Source organism: Haemaphysalis longicornis, unplaced genomic scaffold, assembly GCF_048455015.1.
Source record: "Haemaphysalis longicornis isolate Haplotype H1 unplaced genomic scaffold, Haemaphysalis longicornis Haplotype H1 scaffold_23, whole genome shotgun sequence".
In the NCBI taxonomy this organism is placed as follows: Eukaryota; Metazoa; Arthropoda; class Arachnida; order Ixodida; family Ixodidae; genus Haemaphysalis; species Haemaphysalis longicornis.
The window spans coordinates 5,912,047-5,929,386 of record NW_027526306.1 but is presented as its reverse complement, the minus strand read 5'-3'; the positions used below and the strand labels follow the sequence as shown (position 1 = coordinate 5,929,386).

General features: G+C 47.5%; 1 protein-coding gene and 1 long non-coding RNA gene across 2 annotated transcripts in view; one reads left to right on the top strand and one right to left on the bottom strand.

Annotated features, from left to right (window-relative positions):
- Positions 1-8,883, top strand: part of LOC144172548 (uncharacterized) — a gene marked incomplete at its 5' end in the record, with an annotated part of 31,649 nt that extends 22,766 nt beyond the window's left edge. The window contains 1 exon segment of the mRNA XM_077701225.1: positions 8,677-8,883. Coding sequence (XP_077557351.1) covers positions 8,677-8,810 — 134 coding nt within the window. The 3' untranslated portion in view covers positions 8,811-8,883.
- On the bottom strand, positions 107-6,955 carry LOC144172549 (uncharacterized). The gene is made up of 3 exons (XR_013323042.1): positions 6,719-6,955; positions 6,030-6,116; positions 107-511 (listed from the first exon to the last, which is right to left on the bottom strand). It is a non-coding gene; the product is annotated as an uncharacterized LOC144172549 (long non-coding RNA).
- Positions 8,884-17,340: the final 8,457 nt, after the last annotated feature.

Sequence of the window (17,340 nt, the reverse complement as noted above, 5' to 3'; positions counted from 1 at the left end):
AGATAGCCGCTAGATGTCATGGTGAACCGCAGACCCAGCATCAAACGAGGCACTGACCTGTATAGCTCGGCGCCTGTAGAGATGCCGCACCGTTGCTGATGGGTTATCCATTTATGCACCGCTCCTTCCGCCGAGGTGTCCACCAAACAATCGCCCGCCGACTTCTCGCCTGCCGCTTCTCCTTCAGTGGGCTGCTGATGCCTCCACTGACCGCTCGCCAAGCTGCTTCTCCGCTGCTCAGCAGGCCGCAGAGATTGCCTCGGTCTCCGTTGAGACGTCCGTTGAGCGCCGCTCGAGCCGCTTCTCCACCTGGGTGGCGAGCTCGCTGCTCCTGCAGATCTCGTTCAGCAGGCTGCCGCTCTCCGTTGAGAAGTCCGCTGAGCGCCGGTCGAGCCGCTTCTCCACCAGGCTGACGAGCTCGCTGCTCCCGCCGATCCCGTTCAGCAGGCCGTGACTTCTCCGCCTGCTCCATCTCGCCCGCCGGCTGGCTGAGTCGTCGCTGTTGAAGATCCTGTCGACTGCGCCAGTTATCTTCTTGGATGTTCTTTTCCCCGGGGCTTCTCCTCCAAGCCGCTGCAGCGCTGAGGATCTCACCCCGGGTATCTCCAACCGACAAACTCAGCCTCCGATCAAAACTGTACATTTATTTACAGCCCAGTGGGCGGCTAAAAAACAGTGCTCAGGCGGAGCTCGAAGACGACGGGCCGAGCTCTCCTGTGCCCGGACCGCGTCTCTCTCGTCTCCTTGTCTTCATATTCCCTCCACCCTGACGCTGGGGCCCAGGGAAGAGGGGAAAGCGAGTCCTTCGTGGGGGTCCAACCCCATGTGGTGGCCACTAGCGCATCCGGTGCGAGCAGGCGCGACCTTCCTCGGGATGCGCGGAGTTTCAAGGCGCCGAGCGACACGTGCGTTCAATTTCTGTGCCGCTCGTCCCGGGGCCCGTGCCGGTTCGTGCGTCGAAGGAGTGTGGGCAGGCCCGTGAAAAAGCTGATAGCCAGAGAAACAGCCTCAGCTGCGTCGCATGTTCTAATTCATGTGACCGATGAGCCCCTCTCTACTCCTTGCGTCACACAACGGTGTGTGGTAGAGAACGGCGCTTCGTGCGCGAACGGTGGTTCAGTAGCGGCCGAACGCGAGGGTTCGCACTTTAAGGAGCGGAAGAACTATGAGGTTCTTAAATCAGCCGTTCTGAAGGGGCGGAGACTGGCTTCAGCTGAGCGTGAGCCTGTCATCGCACCGTGCGGAGACAGAGAACATCCTGGGAGCGTGGCCGAGCGGCCAGTAGCTTTGCAGGATGCGGCAGCACGGGAATCGCGTGAAGAATCGGATGCAGCTGGTGTCGCGCACACTGCATCGTGTGTTTCTGGAGGTCCCCGAATGTCGAGTCCCGAAAATATGATTGCCATGGGAAGCTCCAGCGAATTGAGAGAGGGAAGTGCAAATCAGGGTACGGCCGCTCATGTAACGCAGCCCCAGGCAGTTGCAGGTAGAACTGCAGTGACTGAAGAGATAGCCTCTCCGGCATTGCATGACCGCGTTAACGTGCCCACGAAGCAGCCCTCTGCTGCTTACCCTGACCAAAGGTGTGTCGTAGAGAATGACACCTCGTGCGCGTACGGTGGGTCAGAAGCGGCCGAACCCGAGGGTTCGCCTGGAAAGAGGCGCAAGCGTCAGTCAGCTTCACCTCAGTGCAGAGTGGCTTCAACGCATACTGACGACCCAGCAGTGGTCCCTTCCCGAGCGAGGAAGAGAGGGGCCCCTGATACTGTTGTGTGAGGGTGTGCGGCGCATGGCAAGGGCGTTTTCGGACGACGACAGCCGGTGCGTATCGCATTCTAAAGGCCGCTCGCTCTGAATGAGCTATGTGAGGATTGTGCCTAATTTGTCATGGTGACCTGCAGCCAGGGTCAAGAGGCACTGGCCGTGCTGATTGTTGTGTCGTCAACTGAAGGAACGATGGTGCACGGGCCAAATGTGTGTGTGGTGTGTGTTTCATGTGTGAAACATTCCTGAAGGTATGTTTCACAGTGGCGGTGGAGGTGTCGCGTGCTTCGACGCACGAACTGGCGCGGGCCCCGGGACGAGCGGCACAGAAATTGAACGCACGTGTCGCTTGGCGCCTTGAAACTCCGCGCATCCCGAGGAAGGTCACGCCTGCTCGCACCGGATGCGCTAATGGCCACCACATGGGGTTGGACCCCCAAGAAGGACTCGCTTTTCCCTCTTCCCTAGCCCCCAGCGTCAGGGTGGAGGGAAGATGAAGACAAGGAGACGACATCGGGAGACGTGGTCCGGGCGCAGGAGAGCTCGGCCCGTCGTCTTCGAGCTCCGCCTGAGCACTGTTTTTTAGTCGCCCGCCGGGCTGTAAATAAATGTACAGTTTTGTATCAGAGGCTGAGTTTGTCGGTTGAGGATACCCGGGGTCAGATCCTCAGCGCTACTGCGGCTTGGAGGAGAAGCCCCGGGGAAAAGAACATCCAAGAAGATAACTGCTGGGCTGCGGTTTAAGCAACCTGAAAAACCGCCTGAAGTCACACCTGCAGGCACGGAACCTGCAGTTTTAAGGACATTCTTGCTCATATAAAGCTGAAAACAAGGGCTATGTCAACGTCTGATCCCTGCGCCCGCTCCAGATGCTGTACCTGTCAACATATACAGCCCGGCTGCATTTCGCGCCGGATACACTGTCAAGCGCTGGGAACCTGCCACGAGCCAATCGAAACAGCCCCACTGTTTCAATGGCGGAACAGCACGGCCGAGGAATGGCAGAACAGCAGGAAAAGCCTCATATAGGCTTACATGTTGTCGGGAGCGTGTCATTCCTTGTCTTTACACTGGTACAAAGTATAATCACATGACAGAGCACGTCGCTGTATTTTGTTCAGTCAACTATCAATCCTTGATATGTTTACTTTTCTACCGACATCGCATTTCATTGACTATTGCAGATCAATTTTTTTCTGCTGCATAAAAAGCATTGCTCTGCCCATCTTGTATTTCCTCCACATCAACAAAACTACACAATTCTCCCTAATGCGGAGCTTTGTTTTTTTGGCACTATTCCAGTTTCCTTGACCTCCCTCTTGGTTAGAATCAGCATTCTGTATTTGCTTAACAGGAGTTTTACTGAAGCCATGTCTGTTTCGATTTAACAGATAGAAATATAATGAAATTTAAGAAACGTGCAACAAGCTCAACATTCAACAGCAGTGCAATAAGGTGTTCCGCTTAGCGAAAGTTTACTACTCGCGCTACTAGCACAAAAAATAACAAAAGGCGATTACTTAAGGACGAAGACGCACATTTGCTAGTTTCACCACCATAATATACGAATGCGCCGCATGTACAGTCCACTGCGATTCGGAGGTTGTCGCGGGAAAGCTACTCTTTCAAACGAAGCAGGAAGAAGGAAGAACAGCTTTATCAAATATTCCATGCAAGTTTCGTTATCATTGGTGTAGATAAAGGGCAACCAAGTCCAAGTCTGTGCTTGATAACAACGAATGTACAGGGCCGTCCACACTAGGTGCGAACACGGCGCAGGCGCACAGGGGCTTGGAGGCGGGGCTTCGTGTAGTCTGCTAGAGCGGGAGAGCGCCGTGCCTGCTTTGCTGTGAAGCACGCCTAACTGTAGGCTTGCCTGTAGCGTCTAAGCGCGCTGCGACGGCGTTGCGGGAAAGCGCACTTTCCTTACTACGGCGCGTTGTGTAGTTTCTGCGTACGAGAACCCACAGCTTCCGCTTTTCAGTTCCGCGGTGCAGGTTAAATGCAAGTATTGTTGCAAACACTTCAGGACTGGCGGCTTGGTTTGGTTCAATGAGAGACGCTGTATAGAACGGCATCGTATAATTTCGGCGACTAGGATTTATTTAATGCTCACTGGCATTACGCAGAACATAATTGTCTGTGCACTTCGCCTCCATGGAATTTCGGTCACAGCGGCTGGGTTTCGATCTGCCGAATTTCTTCCAGATGTGTATTGGCTTTTTTCAAACATATGAATATCGCGCATCGTTGAGATGGTTCAAGGAGTCGCGAGGAAGTACGGGTCTTACCATAAAGGAGGATGCGCACAGGTGGCAACAAAGGGAGGGGCCGCTTTCTCCAAATAACTAGCCATGTAGGGAGCGCAACCAATGACGTATGCACTATAATTTAGCACACTAGAGTGGGACCGGTCCAGGATTCGACCGTAGAGTAGACGATTGTGCTGGGGGCGTGACTTCCTGGCTGGGCGACTGCTTGAACCATCTCGACGATGCGCGATATTCATATGTTTGAAAAAAGCCAATACACATCTGGAAGAAATTCGGCAGATCGAAACCCAGCCGCTGTGACCGAAATTCCACGGAGGCGAAATGCACAGACAATTATGTTCTGCGTAATGCCAGTGAGCATTAAATAAATCCTAGTGGCCGAAATTATACGATGCCGTTCTATACAGCGTCTCTCATTGAACCAAACCAAGCCAGTCCTGAAATGTTTGCAACAATACTTGCATTTAACCTGCACCGCGGAACTGAAATGCGGAAGCTGTGGGTTCTCGTAGGCAGAAACTACACAACGCGCCGCAGTAAGGAAAGTGCGCTTTCCCGCAATGCTGTCGCAGCGCGCTTAGACGCTACAGGCAAGCCTACAGTTAGGCGTGCTTCACAACAAAGCAGGCACGGCGCTCTCCCGCGGTAGCAGACGACACGAAGCCCCACCTCCAAGCCCCTGTGCGCCTGCGCCGCTTAGCTTCGATGCGCGGCCGCGGATTGTGCGCTGGCGCTCCGCGGAGCAAGGTCACGCTGCACCGTGTTCGCACCTAGCGTGGACGGCCCTGTACAGCTTGAAACCCAAAGGGTGGCAAGTCAGTCGTGCAGGCCATTGTTGTATCATGGAACAGCCAACAAGGGAGCGAAGAGTGTGAAATCTCGATTTTCATGGTTCCGAAACGAAACCGTGGGCTGGTGGCACGCTTGGCCGCTCGATAACCTTCAAATCGTGCTCGACTGTACTTCATAGCTGACAAGAAAACTTAATAGTCCCTTTTCTAAAACACGAGAATCTTGATAGTAAACATTCAGTGTTGGCCTCCACTTCCGCCTGACGAACTTCGGGGTCCGCGCGCCACTCACGAGCGCGCTCATGATCACACTCACGAGCGCGGGTCCGCCTAACCACCTGCTCTGCGGACGAATGAATCGCCCGTAGTCTGCCCATAGACCAGCGAACAGCAATTTAGCTGATCATCACTATCATCACCATCTAAGCTCCTTAAAGGAGCCATGAAGAGAAAATACAACTTCGTTTAATTTGAAAGAACTAGGATTCAGTATGTCACTCAGCTCCATTAGAGCCGCAAAATATGTTTTTTAACGAAAAAAAAGCAAGAAGTATTTTAAAACTTTCAAATTTTGCGCCACAGTGACGTGTTATGAGCAAGAATGACGTCATACGGGCCCACAATAAAACATAATTTTCAGTGCCTTAACTGCACGTTAACGTTCAAGTGATGCGGTCAAATGAAACTAGAGGCCCCATTACAGACGTCCAGACATGTGTCGTCGTGACAGGTCAGTTAGACGGCCGCCAATCGCACAAACAAGGTTCCGTGACGTCATAAATAAGTTGCGGGAAATTGGCTAGGGGGTCGCGACTGCTTCAAACGTTTTCCTTAATATCTCCGTTATTTTTTCGAAGATTGCGATGATATTGGGATCATTGTTATCGGGACTAAGCAGTCTTTCTAATAAACCCAACTTGTATTTTGTCTTCATGGCTCTCCTTTAAGGTGGGCTTTACAGGTAGTGTTGAGCATACACAAATCGCATGTTAAAGTCAGTTATTTCAAGCTTCGTTTGCAAAACAACGCACAAGATGCCTTGCCTACATATTTCCCCGTCCCATTTTTTGGTCGACCACAACCCCCCCCTCCCCCAAGAAAAATTCCTGGCTTGTACGAGGGAACTTGTACATTCAAGTGATCGAACATTATTGAAGTATGGTAGCCCACTGTGCTACCAAGACTGTGTTTGAAAACTTACGTTCTGGCGGCCAAACACTGTTGACAATGCTTGTGGCTCTTGTCCGGTTGAATGGAGGGACGTGATGTGCTCAGACCGTCCAGAGGTCTAAAACAGGATGACACATGATTACCACACAGGCAAGAATGGAAATTATTGAGTGCACGAATGTTACAACTCGGGCAACACAATATTCAGCCAAAATCAATGCCCGCGTACCGCGGCACCGTACACATGGTGAGGTGGCTCGCCGCAAACGCAACGAAGCTTGCGAGGCGCGCACATTCGCTCGCAAATGATTCTCCCTCGCAATTCCCAACACGGCACAAACGACTGCGGTGATCAACGAAGCCGAAAACGCTGCGCAGCACAGTTTAGAGGAGTAGCCGCCCGTGTTCTGATAAACTACGCGTAAGACGTGGTTTGCAGTGGTGAACTCTGAAGCTGTTCAATGTAGTGCTGCGGAATGGGAAACGTTACTGAGCGCCACTGCGTTACTGAGCGCCAGTGCGTTCAGCGCTCAATGCAAGCACCACAATGTTCTTTCGCACATCGCCTTTCTAAAGACGAGCCCTCAAGGTTCAACCTAGCTAGTTCAGTTAAACAATTCACACACGCGGGCTCCTGTTAACGAATCCTTAAAGCGGCGCTGACAGCTACAAACGGCATCCAGTGAAAAGAAAGGCGGCAAATGTGTCGAGACAGCTTACCTGCAGGAAACGAAGCAGAAGAGCGAGCGACGTTCAGGGGCAAGCGCCGAACGAATTTAGCCGTCTTCAGGTGGCAAAGTTGTTCTCAAATACTTCATCGCGAAGTCGAACACGACAGACATAACCGAAGACGACGAGGTGTCCAATTAATCATAATAACTGCGCTTGTGTAACTGCACACCACAGTAAACAATCCATGAAAGACGGGTCACGGCATGGAGGGTCACGGGGTATCTGTTCCGGAATCCGGCCACGCCGCCGCGTGCCGTACTCAGGGTTTCGGCCGTTGACAGGGAGTTGCGTAAAGAAATTAAAACGACAACAATAAATAATTGCCTCTTTTACTGGGCAAGCGCCGAACGAATTTAGCCGTCTTCAGGTGGCAAAGTTGTTCTCAAATACTTCATCGCGAAGTCGAACACGACAGACATAACCGAAGACGACGAGGTGTCCAATTAATCATAATAACTGCGCTTGTGTAACTGCACACCACAGTAAACAATCCATGAAAGACGGGTCACGGCATGGAGGGTCACGGGGTATCTGTTCCGGAATCCGGCCACGCCGCCGCGTGCCGTACTCAGTGTTTCGGCCGTTGACAGGGAGTTGCGTAAAGAAATTAAAACGACAACAATAAATAATTGCCTCTTTTACTGACTACAACAGTAAATTATTATTTTTGTGTGCAATATAATAAAGAAGCTTAGATTTTTAAAGTTTACAAACACAAAACGCGGACTGAGTTTTTTGGCGCTCCATTTGAACGTTAAAAAAAGCAGCAGATAGTAAGATAACACTGCGCAATGAAATTTGGCAGTGTTCTAGTGTAAGTAATCGTATTATTATTTGGCGTCTGTTTATTTAGCGCCCGATTTCATGCCCCCTCCCTCCCCAACTTTTGTTTTCTTTTGATATCTGCCTTGTTCTCCAACGTTGTTTCTGCAGGAGAAACTAGGTGGTCTGTTTATTGCATTTGTACTCAATATTTACGGTCGCTAACAATAAGAATGGAATAAAATTGTGATTGCTAGCACTTTATAAGTCCACTGAGTGACGAGAATGACTGTTGTCAGAGGGGGCTATGATTGTGCTGGTGGGGCAGGAGAGGAACAGGGAACGACGGAATGATGATACAGATGTCACAGTTCAAGGTTGTGCTGTGCTCGGTGCAAGGTTGTAGAAAACAAAAAGTGGGAGGGGGAGTGTTATTCTGTCGATGTCGTAATAAGCAAGGGCTGATATTTTTTCCTGTTTCAACGTCGGTGCTGCCGCTGCTTTTTATTGAATTTGGCAGCTTTTTTTTTTTTTTTTTTGCTTTTGAACATTTTTGACAAGGTTGGGTGGATGGCACAATGGGATGTCTTTTTGAAATTATATTGCATGCATGACCTCAATCAATGATGAGCTGAACACCTTTTCCCCACCCTTTCAACACCCTTCCAAAAAAAAAGGGTGGTGAGGTTGGTCAACACCCTTTTTTTCACGCAAAAAGGGTGGAAAGCTACAAAAAAGGGTGTTGAGATTCAAGAAAAAGGGCGTAAGGGCCTCCCAACACCCTTTTTTCAATTATTTTACACCCTTTTTGGCCAAAAGGGCGTAAACAAGTTTAGTGTGCACCACGCCACACAAACTACACTCAGCGGCAAATAATGCTCTCGCATGTACCCGTCATGTCCTCTTAGCTTTTTTTCCGGATAGCAGCAAACTGCTAACACAAAAAAACCCTTTGCCGAAATTCAGGTGCGCCATTTTTAAGCATTCGAGTAAACATTTCAGTATTGAACATGGAGTTCGAGCTTTGAAATTGGAGTGAACGTTTGAATTCTAACATTTAATCTGAACATATGAGTTTAAGAAATCAAGGTGTCTCCCAATGAGTGTTTGTGACTGGGATAGGCACAGCAATTTATTCGGGACATTTTTACCCAAATGACCTTGCTCACGTTGTTTCTTTTCAGTGTGGCGGTACGTGACGTACAAAAACACATGGACCGATTCCGAAATCCAAGCATTCAAGGACAAGGTTGCAGAAAACCAAAGCCTGCAATTCCTTGAGCCGTATGCATTGAAGTGCTCGGCGGGTCAGTTGTAGGCCACCCTGCCGGAAAGAATACATGAATACAAAACGTCTCTTTGTACCAAATTGTATTACAAATATGCATAGTAAAGCGAATTTAGCATTTGAGAAGTCACGCTTGTTTTTCTATGGCTACAGACTGTTCACGGGAGTGCTAAAATTAAACTGAATAGGAACATGATTTGGTTCTTTCAAGCGGCCTACAAAACACAACTTACTGCTTGTACAAACATTGCATTCTTCTTGTTACTCGTATTAAACTTTTGTTTGGTAAGTTGGGGGGGGGGGGGGGGGGGCTCCGAAGAAAGCGCCCTGGTGCTGTGACACTTGCTGACGTATGCCAAGCTCCCTGCAGTCTGTCGGTTTACTATTTCTACCACCATTTGACAGCGTTATCTTTCAGGGTATAAAGTAAGTGGAGCGACCAAGGGCTGAGACGTCCCGGTGATGCGATGGTGGTTGTATTTTAAAAGATGGCGGATGGAGAAAAACAGAGCAGCTCGAGGGAGAACTGCTCACTAGTAATGACGGGCACCGATGGTGATAACTGAATCGATGGCGCGATGATCATGATCTTGTCAGCTGGCAGCAGGAAGCAGTGATATCCAACCCTTTCGCCTTCTTAATGCAAATACTTCTGCTCCGAACGTCACGGACGGCCAGCGACTTTTCACCACCGTACTTTATCGCCATGGAACACGGAGACTGCGCCAGGGATGCACCACCCAACGTGGAATTTTACTGGACACCGCCCCCTACTAGATCGACCGATATAAAGATCCAGCGTGCCCAAGATTGCTTCAGTGGGCATGTCAGATTGCCGCAGGAAGCAGCGATGTCAAACCCTTTCGTCTTTCTAATGAAGATACTTCTGCTGGGAACGTCACAGACGGCCAGCGACTTTTCACCGCCGTACTTTATCGCCACGGAACCCGGAGACTGCGCCAGGGATGCACCACCCCATGTGGAATCCAAGTGGACACCGCCCCCTACTACATCGACCGATATAAAGACCCAGCGTGCCCAAGACTGCTTTAGTGGGCATGTCAGCTGACCGGAGGAAGCAGCGCTGTCAAACCCTTTCGTCTTCTTAATGCAGGTTAGTGAGAAAATCTCGTCAGTAAAAACAAGCAATCAATGTTTCCTCCAGCTGACATGCCCAAACAGCCTCTGTGAATGCTTCTCGTTTGCCACGGACGTTCTCCTTTCTCTCCTTATGCTTTCTGGTGACGTACAGCCCAACCCAGGGCCTTCTATTGAGGAGGTACTGAAGGAAATTCTGGATAGTCAGAACAACATTCAAGATAGGCTTGAGGCTATAGAAACAAAACTGAAGAACGTTGAGTAATGTACGGCTGTAATCAAACAATTCCATACTAAGTTCAGTCAGCTCGAGAACAGCATAAAGGAATTGGAGGACGAGATAGTAGACCTGGAGGACAGAAGTAGGCGCAATAATTTTATAGTGTTTCGGCTTCCAGCAGTCATGAACGAGACAGCAGAAGGGCTCGCTAAGAGTGTAATCGAAGATTTATTTCAAGAAACATTAGGCGTCACGTATGTTTTATTGAAAGAGTGGACAGATTGGGACGCAAAAATGCTAACCAGCCGCGCCCGGTTATAATGAAGTTCATGGATCACCACGAAAAATTAGCCGTGTTGAAAAACTGCCCTAAACTAAAATGGAGGAACATGTCCGTATCAGAGGACTTTTCGGCCACTACCCGGCAAATAAGGAAAAAGCTTTCGGATAGTACCAAAGAATCCAGAAAACCTGGCCAGAAGGTAAAACTCATGCACAACAAAATGAAAATTTACGATGATATGTTTGAATGAGACAATGCCCGAACGAAAAGAATTCCTATCTCTCGGCGCAATACCAGAACCGACTCGGCGCCATGAACTACTGAAGTGCGTAAAAAGAAGACACTCCGTTGCAGAATTTAAATGCTCGCCGCATAATAAACGAAAACCGCGGACTTAGAAAGCCGTATTATCACATATAAACCACATGTTTTGATAATAACTGAAACTTGGCTACATCGCGATATTTACGATTCTGAAATAACATCCCCCGGATTCAAGGTATACCGCAAGGACAGAGACTCTCGAGAGGGAGGTGTTGCTATTTTGTTTTGAGAATCTTTACGTGTACTCAGATTACCCGATTTCGATGGGTTAGAATGTGTTGTCGTTAAAGCAATATTTGAAAAACTTAACATCATTCTTGGCGCCTTTTATCACCCTGCTATCTGCGACACGTTAGTCGAAATATTTAACGAGTTATTGTGCTTCTGCGGCAATCATTCCTGTAGTATGCTCCTTGCGGGTGACTTAAATTTACTTCCGTAGACTGGCAAAATGGCGTACCTGAAGCCCTTACTGCTCGTTCAGAGCTGTTTGTTGACTGCGTAGTGCTTCATGGCTTAACACAACTGGTTACTACACCCACAGGAGTGCAAAATGAAGCTAAATCCGTATTATACCTGTTCCTTGTGAAAAACGGCATTCTGGGACGAAATCCCGAAGTTGAGATTTTCAGGGTATATCGGACCACAAAATCACATTCCACACTATGCAATTAAATGTTCCCCTTCGAGCTACAAAAGAACAACGTCTAATACCCGATTTCACACGTGCTAGTGATGTAGACATACTTGATGTGCTTAACAGCTTGTTTCCTGAATTTGGTTCTATGTGCGGATAAAAAAAAGCATTCTATTGACCACATTTGGGGTTTTAAAGACACCCCAGATGTGGTCAATAGAATGTTTTTTTGCCTAGTGTTTAAACCTAGTGTTTGACACAATGAATAAATTTGTACCCTTGCGGTGGAAAGTACTGAGGCAGGATAATCCATGGATGAATAAAGAAACCCGGCGCGGTGGCTCAGTGGCTAAGGCGTTGCGCTGCTGAGCACGAGGTCACGGGTGCGACTCCCAGCCGCGGCGGCCACTTTCCTGATGGAGGCGAAGAGTAAAACACCCATGTGTACGAGATTTCGGCGTACGATACAGATCCCCAGGTGGTCAAAATTAATCCGGAGCCCTCCACTACGGCGCGCCTCATCGTCTGCGTTGCGTCGGCGCTTTAAACCCTACAATCAATCACAACTTAAAGGAGCCATGAAGGGAAAATACAATTTCGTTTAATTTGAAGGGACTAGGATTCAGTATCTCACTCAGCTCCATTAGAGCCACAAAAGATGTTTTTTTAACGAAAAAAAGCAAGAAGTATTTAAAAACTTTCAAATTTTGCGCCGCAGTGACGTGTTATGAGCAAGAATGACGTCACACGGGCCAACAATAAAACATAATTTTCAGTGCGTTAACTGCACGTTAGCATTCAAGTGCTGCGGTCAAATGGAACTAGAGGCCCCATTACAGACGTCCAGTCATGTGTCGTCGCGACAGCTCAGTTAGGCGGCCGCCAATCGCACAAGCAAGGTTCCGTGACGTCATAGAAAAGTTGCGGGAAATTGGCTAGGGGGTCGCGACTGCTTCACACGACTTCTCTAATATCTCCGTTATTTGTTAGAAGATTGCGATGATATTGGTATCATTGTTATCGGGACTAAGCCGTCTTTTTAATAAACCCAACTTGTATTTTGTCTTCATGGCTCCTTTAAGGGGAATATTACCGAAAGCTTCTCATGATACCAAACTGCTAGCTTACAAAACTTATATCAGACCACTATTAGAATATGCTTCAATCATCTGGGACCGATACACTTTATTTAATACCAATAAGCTTGAGAGCATATAAAGAAAAGCCGCGCGATTTGTTTCTAGTTCATACAGCTGGAAAACGTCTCCTACGAGTCTTCTCCGGCGGGCCGGTTTGGAAAGCCTTGCGGTATGACGTTATCATGATCGGCTAATTATTTTTTACTTCCTGTATAACGATAGACTTCACATTGACAAGGAAGCATACATCCAGCCAGCCATTTGCCGCTCAACACGATCGAATCGCCTCATGAAAGTCGCTGGATTTTCGTGTAAAACAAACGTCTTTAAAAATTCCTTTTTCCCAGTACGTGCCATGAGTGGAATCTGTTACCTGCTGATGTGGTGCAATGTCCTGATGTCTCATCATTTATTCGTGCCCTGTTGAATTCAGCATGATGGAGTCCTCTTGTGTAGTTGTTATGCTACCCATTGCACTTGTACTGTTTTATTTTGCGGTTCAAAGTGTTGTACCCGTATAATTGTATTGTTATGCATGTATGTTATCCCGTTTTTTCTCTGTGTTGTATCGCCCAGGCATGCTCAAAGCCTGGCATCCAGGCTAGCAGTAACTTGTAAATAAATAAACAATAAAGATATTTAACACAGGAGGCTGAAAGCGGTCTATTTAAAAGACCATAAGGGTACGTAAATAAACATCAAATATACGAATACGTTAGTCATGTTGACGCCAGTATTTTGTATTTGGTAAATTATTGAAACTTTTCATTGTTGTTAAAACATTAAGGGTATAGCAAATATGATTGCAGATTATCCTCGCCCTGTCTACTGCAATGGTAAAAAACAACGCGTATGGAGTACTTGATCGAGATCAGTGTGCCCATGGCGATTGTCTGTCGCCGCCGTCGACCAGGTATGGCTGCGCTCAAGTTTACCTGGTACATGGCGTGTTTTCTCGTTCGTTCCGCACTTTCTAGAATTGATATGGTAGTTTTCTTTTCATTTATCCTGACGGAATTAGACAATCCGGGATGTGGAAATACCTCGTCTTAGTTGCTGACGGTGCACAGGAAGGGTGGTGTGTACACTGACAGTGACGTGCGCATTGTAGAGGATGAAATCGGGTACATGATGGCAGGAAGAAGGGGCCTCAATTTGATTTACCGAAGTTCTAGTAGTTGCAGGCAGAAGTTTGTTGTCAGGCGGGACGCTGGGTCGTGATGCGTTGCTCAAGAGCCTTGGCATACAGCGGAAGCCGGAAAATTGAGGACCGGGCAGTCCTAACCGCAACGATAGCTAGGGAAACAGAGAGATAAACGTTTATTTATCTGAAAGAGAAAGGAGTAAGAGCGAAAGCGGTCAGCCTCCCAAGTGCGGGAGGCCGCGATCTCGCGCTGATTCCAGTGCCCGGTTGACCAGAGCTTGTTGTTGCTCCGTAGCCTAGCTGGCCAGCGTAGACTCCCACTGCTCAGGCGATGGGTTCAGGAGGGGTTTAGGGCTCTCTGGGCACGAGTGCACCAAGTGGTACCCAGGCGGCACAGAAAGTGTGCCCCAAGACCGGCCCGTCTATGGCCGCTTTCTGGCATGTCCGGCCAGCATCCAGGTTCTGGCAGCCACTGATCATGCGTTGAACGGCCAACATTCGGCAACCAGCGCTTCGGCATTTTTCCGTCCGCCCGTGTCCGGACGCACAACGGCAGCTAACCGGCTGCCAGATATTCAGTTCTCTTACGGCTGCCGATGTTGAGAAAGAGAACGGCCGAAGTACGGCCTTAGGGCATCCGTTTTTTCTTCGGGAAGCGGTAATCGGCCGAAGCACGGCAAGCGACCGGCCACAGAATATGCGTATTCTTGCGGCAGTTGGTGTTCGAAAGGAGACCGGCCGGAGCGCGGCTGCCGTGCATTCGTTGTTTCAACGGTGAACCGCGCGTCCGGCGGACGTACGGCCCCAGAATATACGTTTTTCATTCGGTTAGCTGTCCTCGGCCGAATTACGGCAAGCGAATAACCACAGAATATTTGGCAACCGGTGTTCAAGAGGAGACCGGCCTACGTAAGGTATCTGGTTTTACGTCATTTTTTCGGCAAACGGCATACAGCCGAACAACGGCTCGCGCCTGGGCGCCGAGAATTCATGCACAGACGTGTTTGGAAGGAGACCGACCGGTTTTTTTCTGGGGGAACAAAGAGCCGTTAGGGAGCCGAACGACGGGGACGCGTTTTTCATCCGCTCCGTGTTTCTACGTTTTAAATGAACGTACATCGTTTGTCAAACAGTAATGAGTGTTCTCGGTGAACGGGCAAGGTACAAGGACTCACTGGACATTAGCAGGGAACCTTTTAGGCCATCGAAATGTCATTTATTGCCACAAGAAGACTGTGCCACACCGACGGGTGAGCTAAGCCTCGCCAGTCATCGCCGCTACCACGCTTCTGCCTCCGGCTTCGTCGACGCATCATCTCGAGGCTATTCGCCCGCTCAAGAAATGGAGAGCATTGGAGACATCGATCCACCAGAGATGTCCGATCCGAGATGGAGATGGTTCACCAAAATAACTGGCCTTCAAGGGCGTCGAGCAAGCGGCAACCACGCAGGAGCTAAACCGCCACCATGTCAAGGATTCCCCACCAAAGAAAGGCAAGTGCGAGCAAAAGCGCAAGTTATTCTGCTTACAATTAAACTGCGACAAGCAATGTTGCACTATGTTGTTGGTGATAAACGTAGAAGAGACTCGCTCGTGCATTGGTAGGATCAACTTCATGCCCTGCACTATGTTACTTCAGGGGATTTTACGACTGCCTATTTAGAAAAAAAATTATTTTAAGTTTGCGATAACAACAGAGCCTTGTCACTGACGAAGCCTAGCTGTTAATTTAGTTCTGATGTTTGAAGGTGAGCTTAGCTACTCTTGGGATATGACTCATTTGGTTAAACATAATCGCCAGCATCCTAGCAAACACGGATTTTGTCAGGATTTTCTTGCTCAACGCAGATTGTTGAGTTCACGCACGATTTGGCTCTTGCAATAGATAAGCTTAAAGTGGTTGACTGTATATTCTTGGACTGCAGAAAAGCAAATGATGGTGTTGCATATCACCTTCTGCGTAGTACATTTCATCCTATGAACTGAATGAATCGGTTTTTGCATTGTTATTACTATTGGCCATATAGCTTTGTTCAAAAGTACTGTGTAGTTAACCGGACTATAGCGAATGAACGTGATTCCGTATACCTGCAGCTTTATTCGCATTTAATAACATCCTGGTGTGCTGATTCAGAAAAGTTTTTGGATGTTAAACAGTGTGTTAACGGCACCTTTACAAGACAACCTTCATTCCAATTGGATACGTATACCGTAAATTATGCTGCTGTGACAACGGCCGAGGAATATAAATACCTAGGAGTTTATTTAGGGAGCGGTTAGAGGTTAAATAGGCAGGTTCACACCATAAAAGTTACGGCTGCATATGTTTTTGGCTTTCTGAGACGAAATTTCAGTGAACCTCCATCTAACTGAAAAGAACGACCGTATTTCACTCATGTGCGCTCAATCTTGGAGTACGCATGTGTTTTCGTGGATCCCTACACCAAAGAACTCGTTGATACGCTCGAAAACATACAGAATATGTCAGTGCAATTTGTATTAGGTAATTGGCACGCTCAACTTAGCATGAGAGAAAGTAAAAGTAAACTGAAATGGCAGGACGTGAAAGATCACAGACGAAACCACAGGTTTAACTTTTTTCGTAATATCTATTATTCGAAAACTGTTGTAGAAGGGGAGAAGTATGTCCAAGCGCCATTCTACATATCTCAAAGTGGGACCGCTAGCTTAAACCAAATTATTAACTTTTCTTTAAAGGTGACGCCTTGCGCGATTCCTTTTATTTTACATCAATGCTGCAGTGTAATTATCTTCGACGTATGATTGCATTAACTGTTTATATTGACGATTTTCAGCGCGCTTTGTAGAATTATTTTGTTATTTTGTCTCATATTTAATGCTTAGTGTTATGTATCTCCCTTCTGTAATGCATGCAAAGGAAAGCAGGTATCAAATAAACAAACAAACAAACAAACAAATAAATAAATAAATAAAACAATGAATAAATAAATGAATAAAAATAAATAATTAAATAAACAAACAAATAAAAACAATAAATAAATAAATAAATAAATAAATAAATAAATAAATAAATACATAAATAAACTTCCAGAGGCGCAAGTTTGCCTCCGACGGGTTGAGAACCCTACGCATTCAACCTTGACCAATAAAATATTTATTGCCCTATTCGTTGCAGTATGCAAGGTTTCCTGTATACATGCTACCATTGCTATGTTATTGGTTTGAAACAAATTATGTAACTCTAATTTTACGCCTTTCCTTGCGTGAACACAAAGGGATATAACTGCAGCCACCTGAAGCAGGGCGTCATTCGCGACGCGTCTAGAATTTTTTGAACGTAGTATGACATTAGAAGGAAATTAAGTTCTTTTGGACTATTGAGTGGTGTGGACGTACACTCATGAAAACAACATTAAAATAGATTGAAAATGAAAGTACCTGTTCGCTCCTTCTTAGGATCAGCCCTGCGCAAGATCATCAGAAAAGTTGACCGAGTAGAAAATGTCTCTGCAAGAAAAATGGGCAAAAAACTGGACATACTTTTTTGTGAAGGAGTTATATTAAATGCTCCTGAGTGTTTTGTTGAGAACCAAAACGCTTCGTAAAGGCATTCACGCCGGTTTTATATACATCAAAATTGGTCAAGCAACTGTTATAAAAATAGTTTATGTAGTCATAGCATGAAAGTGTTCCGGAATATTGCCCTAAAAGAAATTGGCTAAAAGCGGCGCA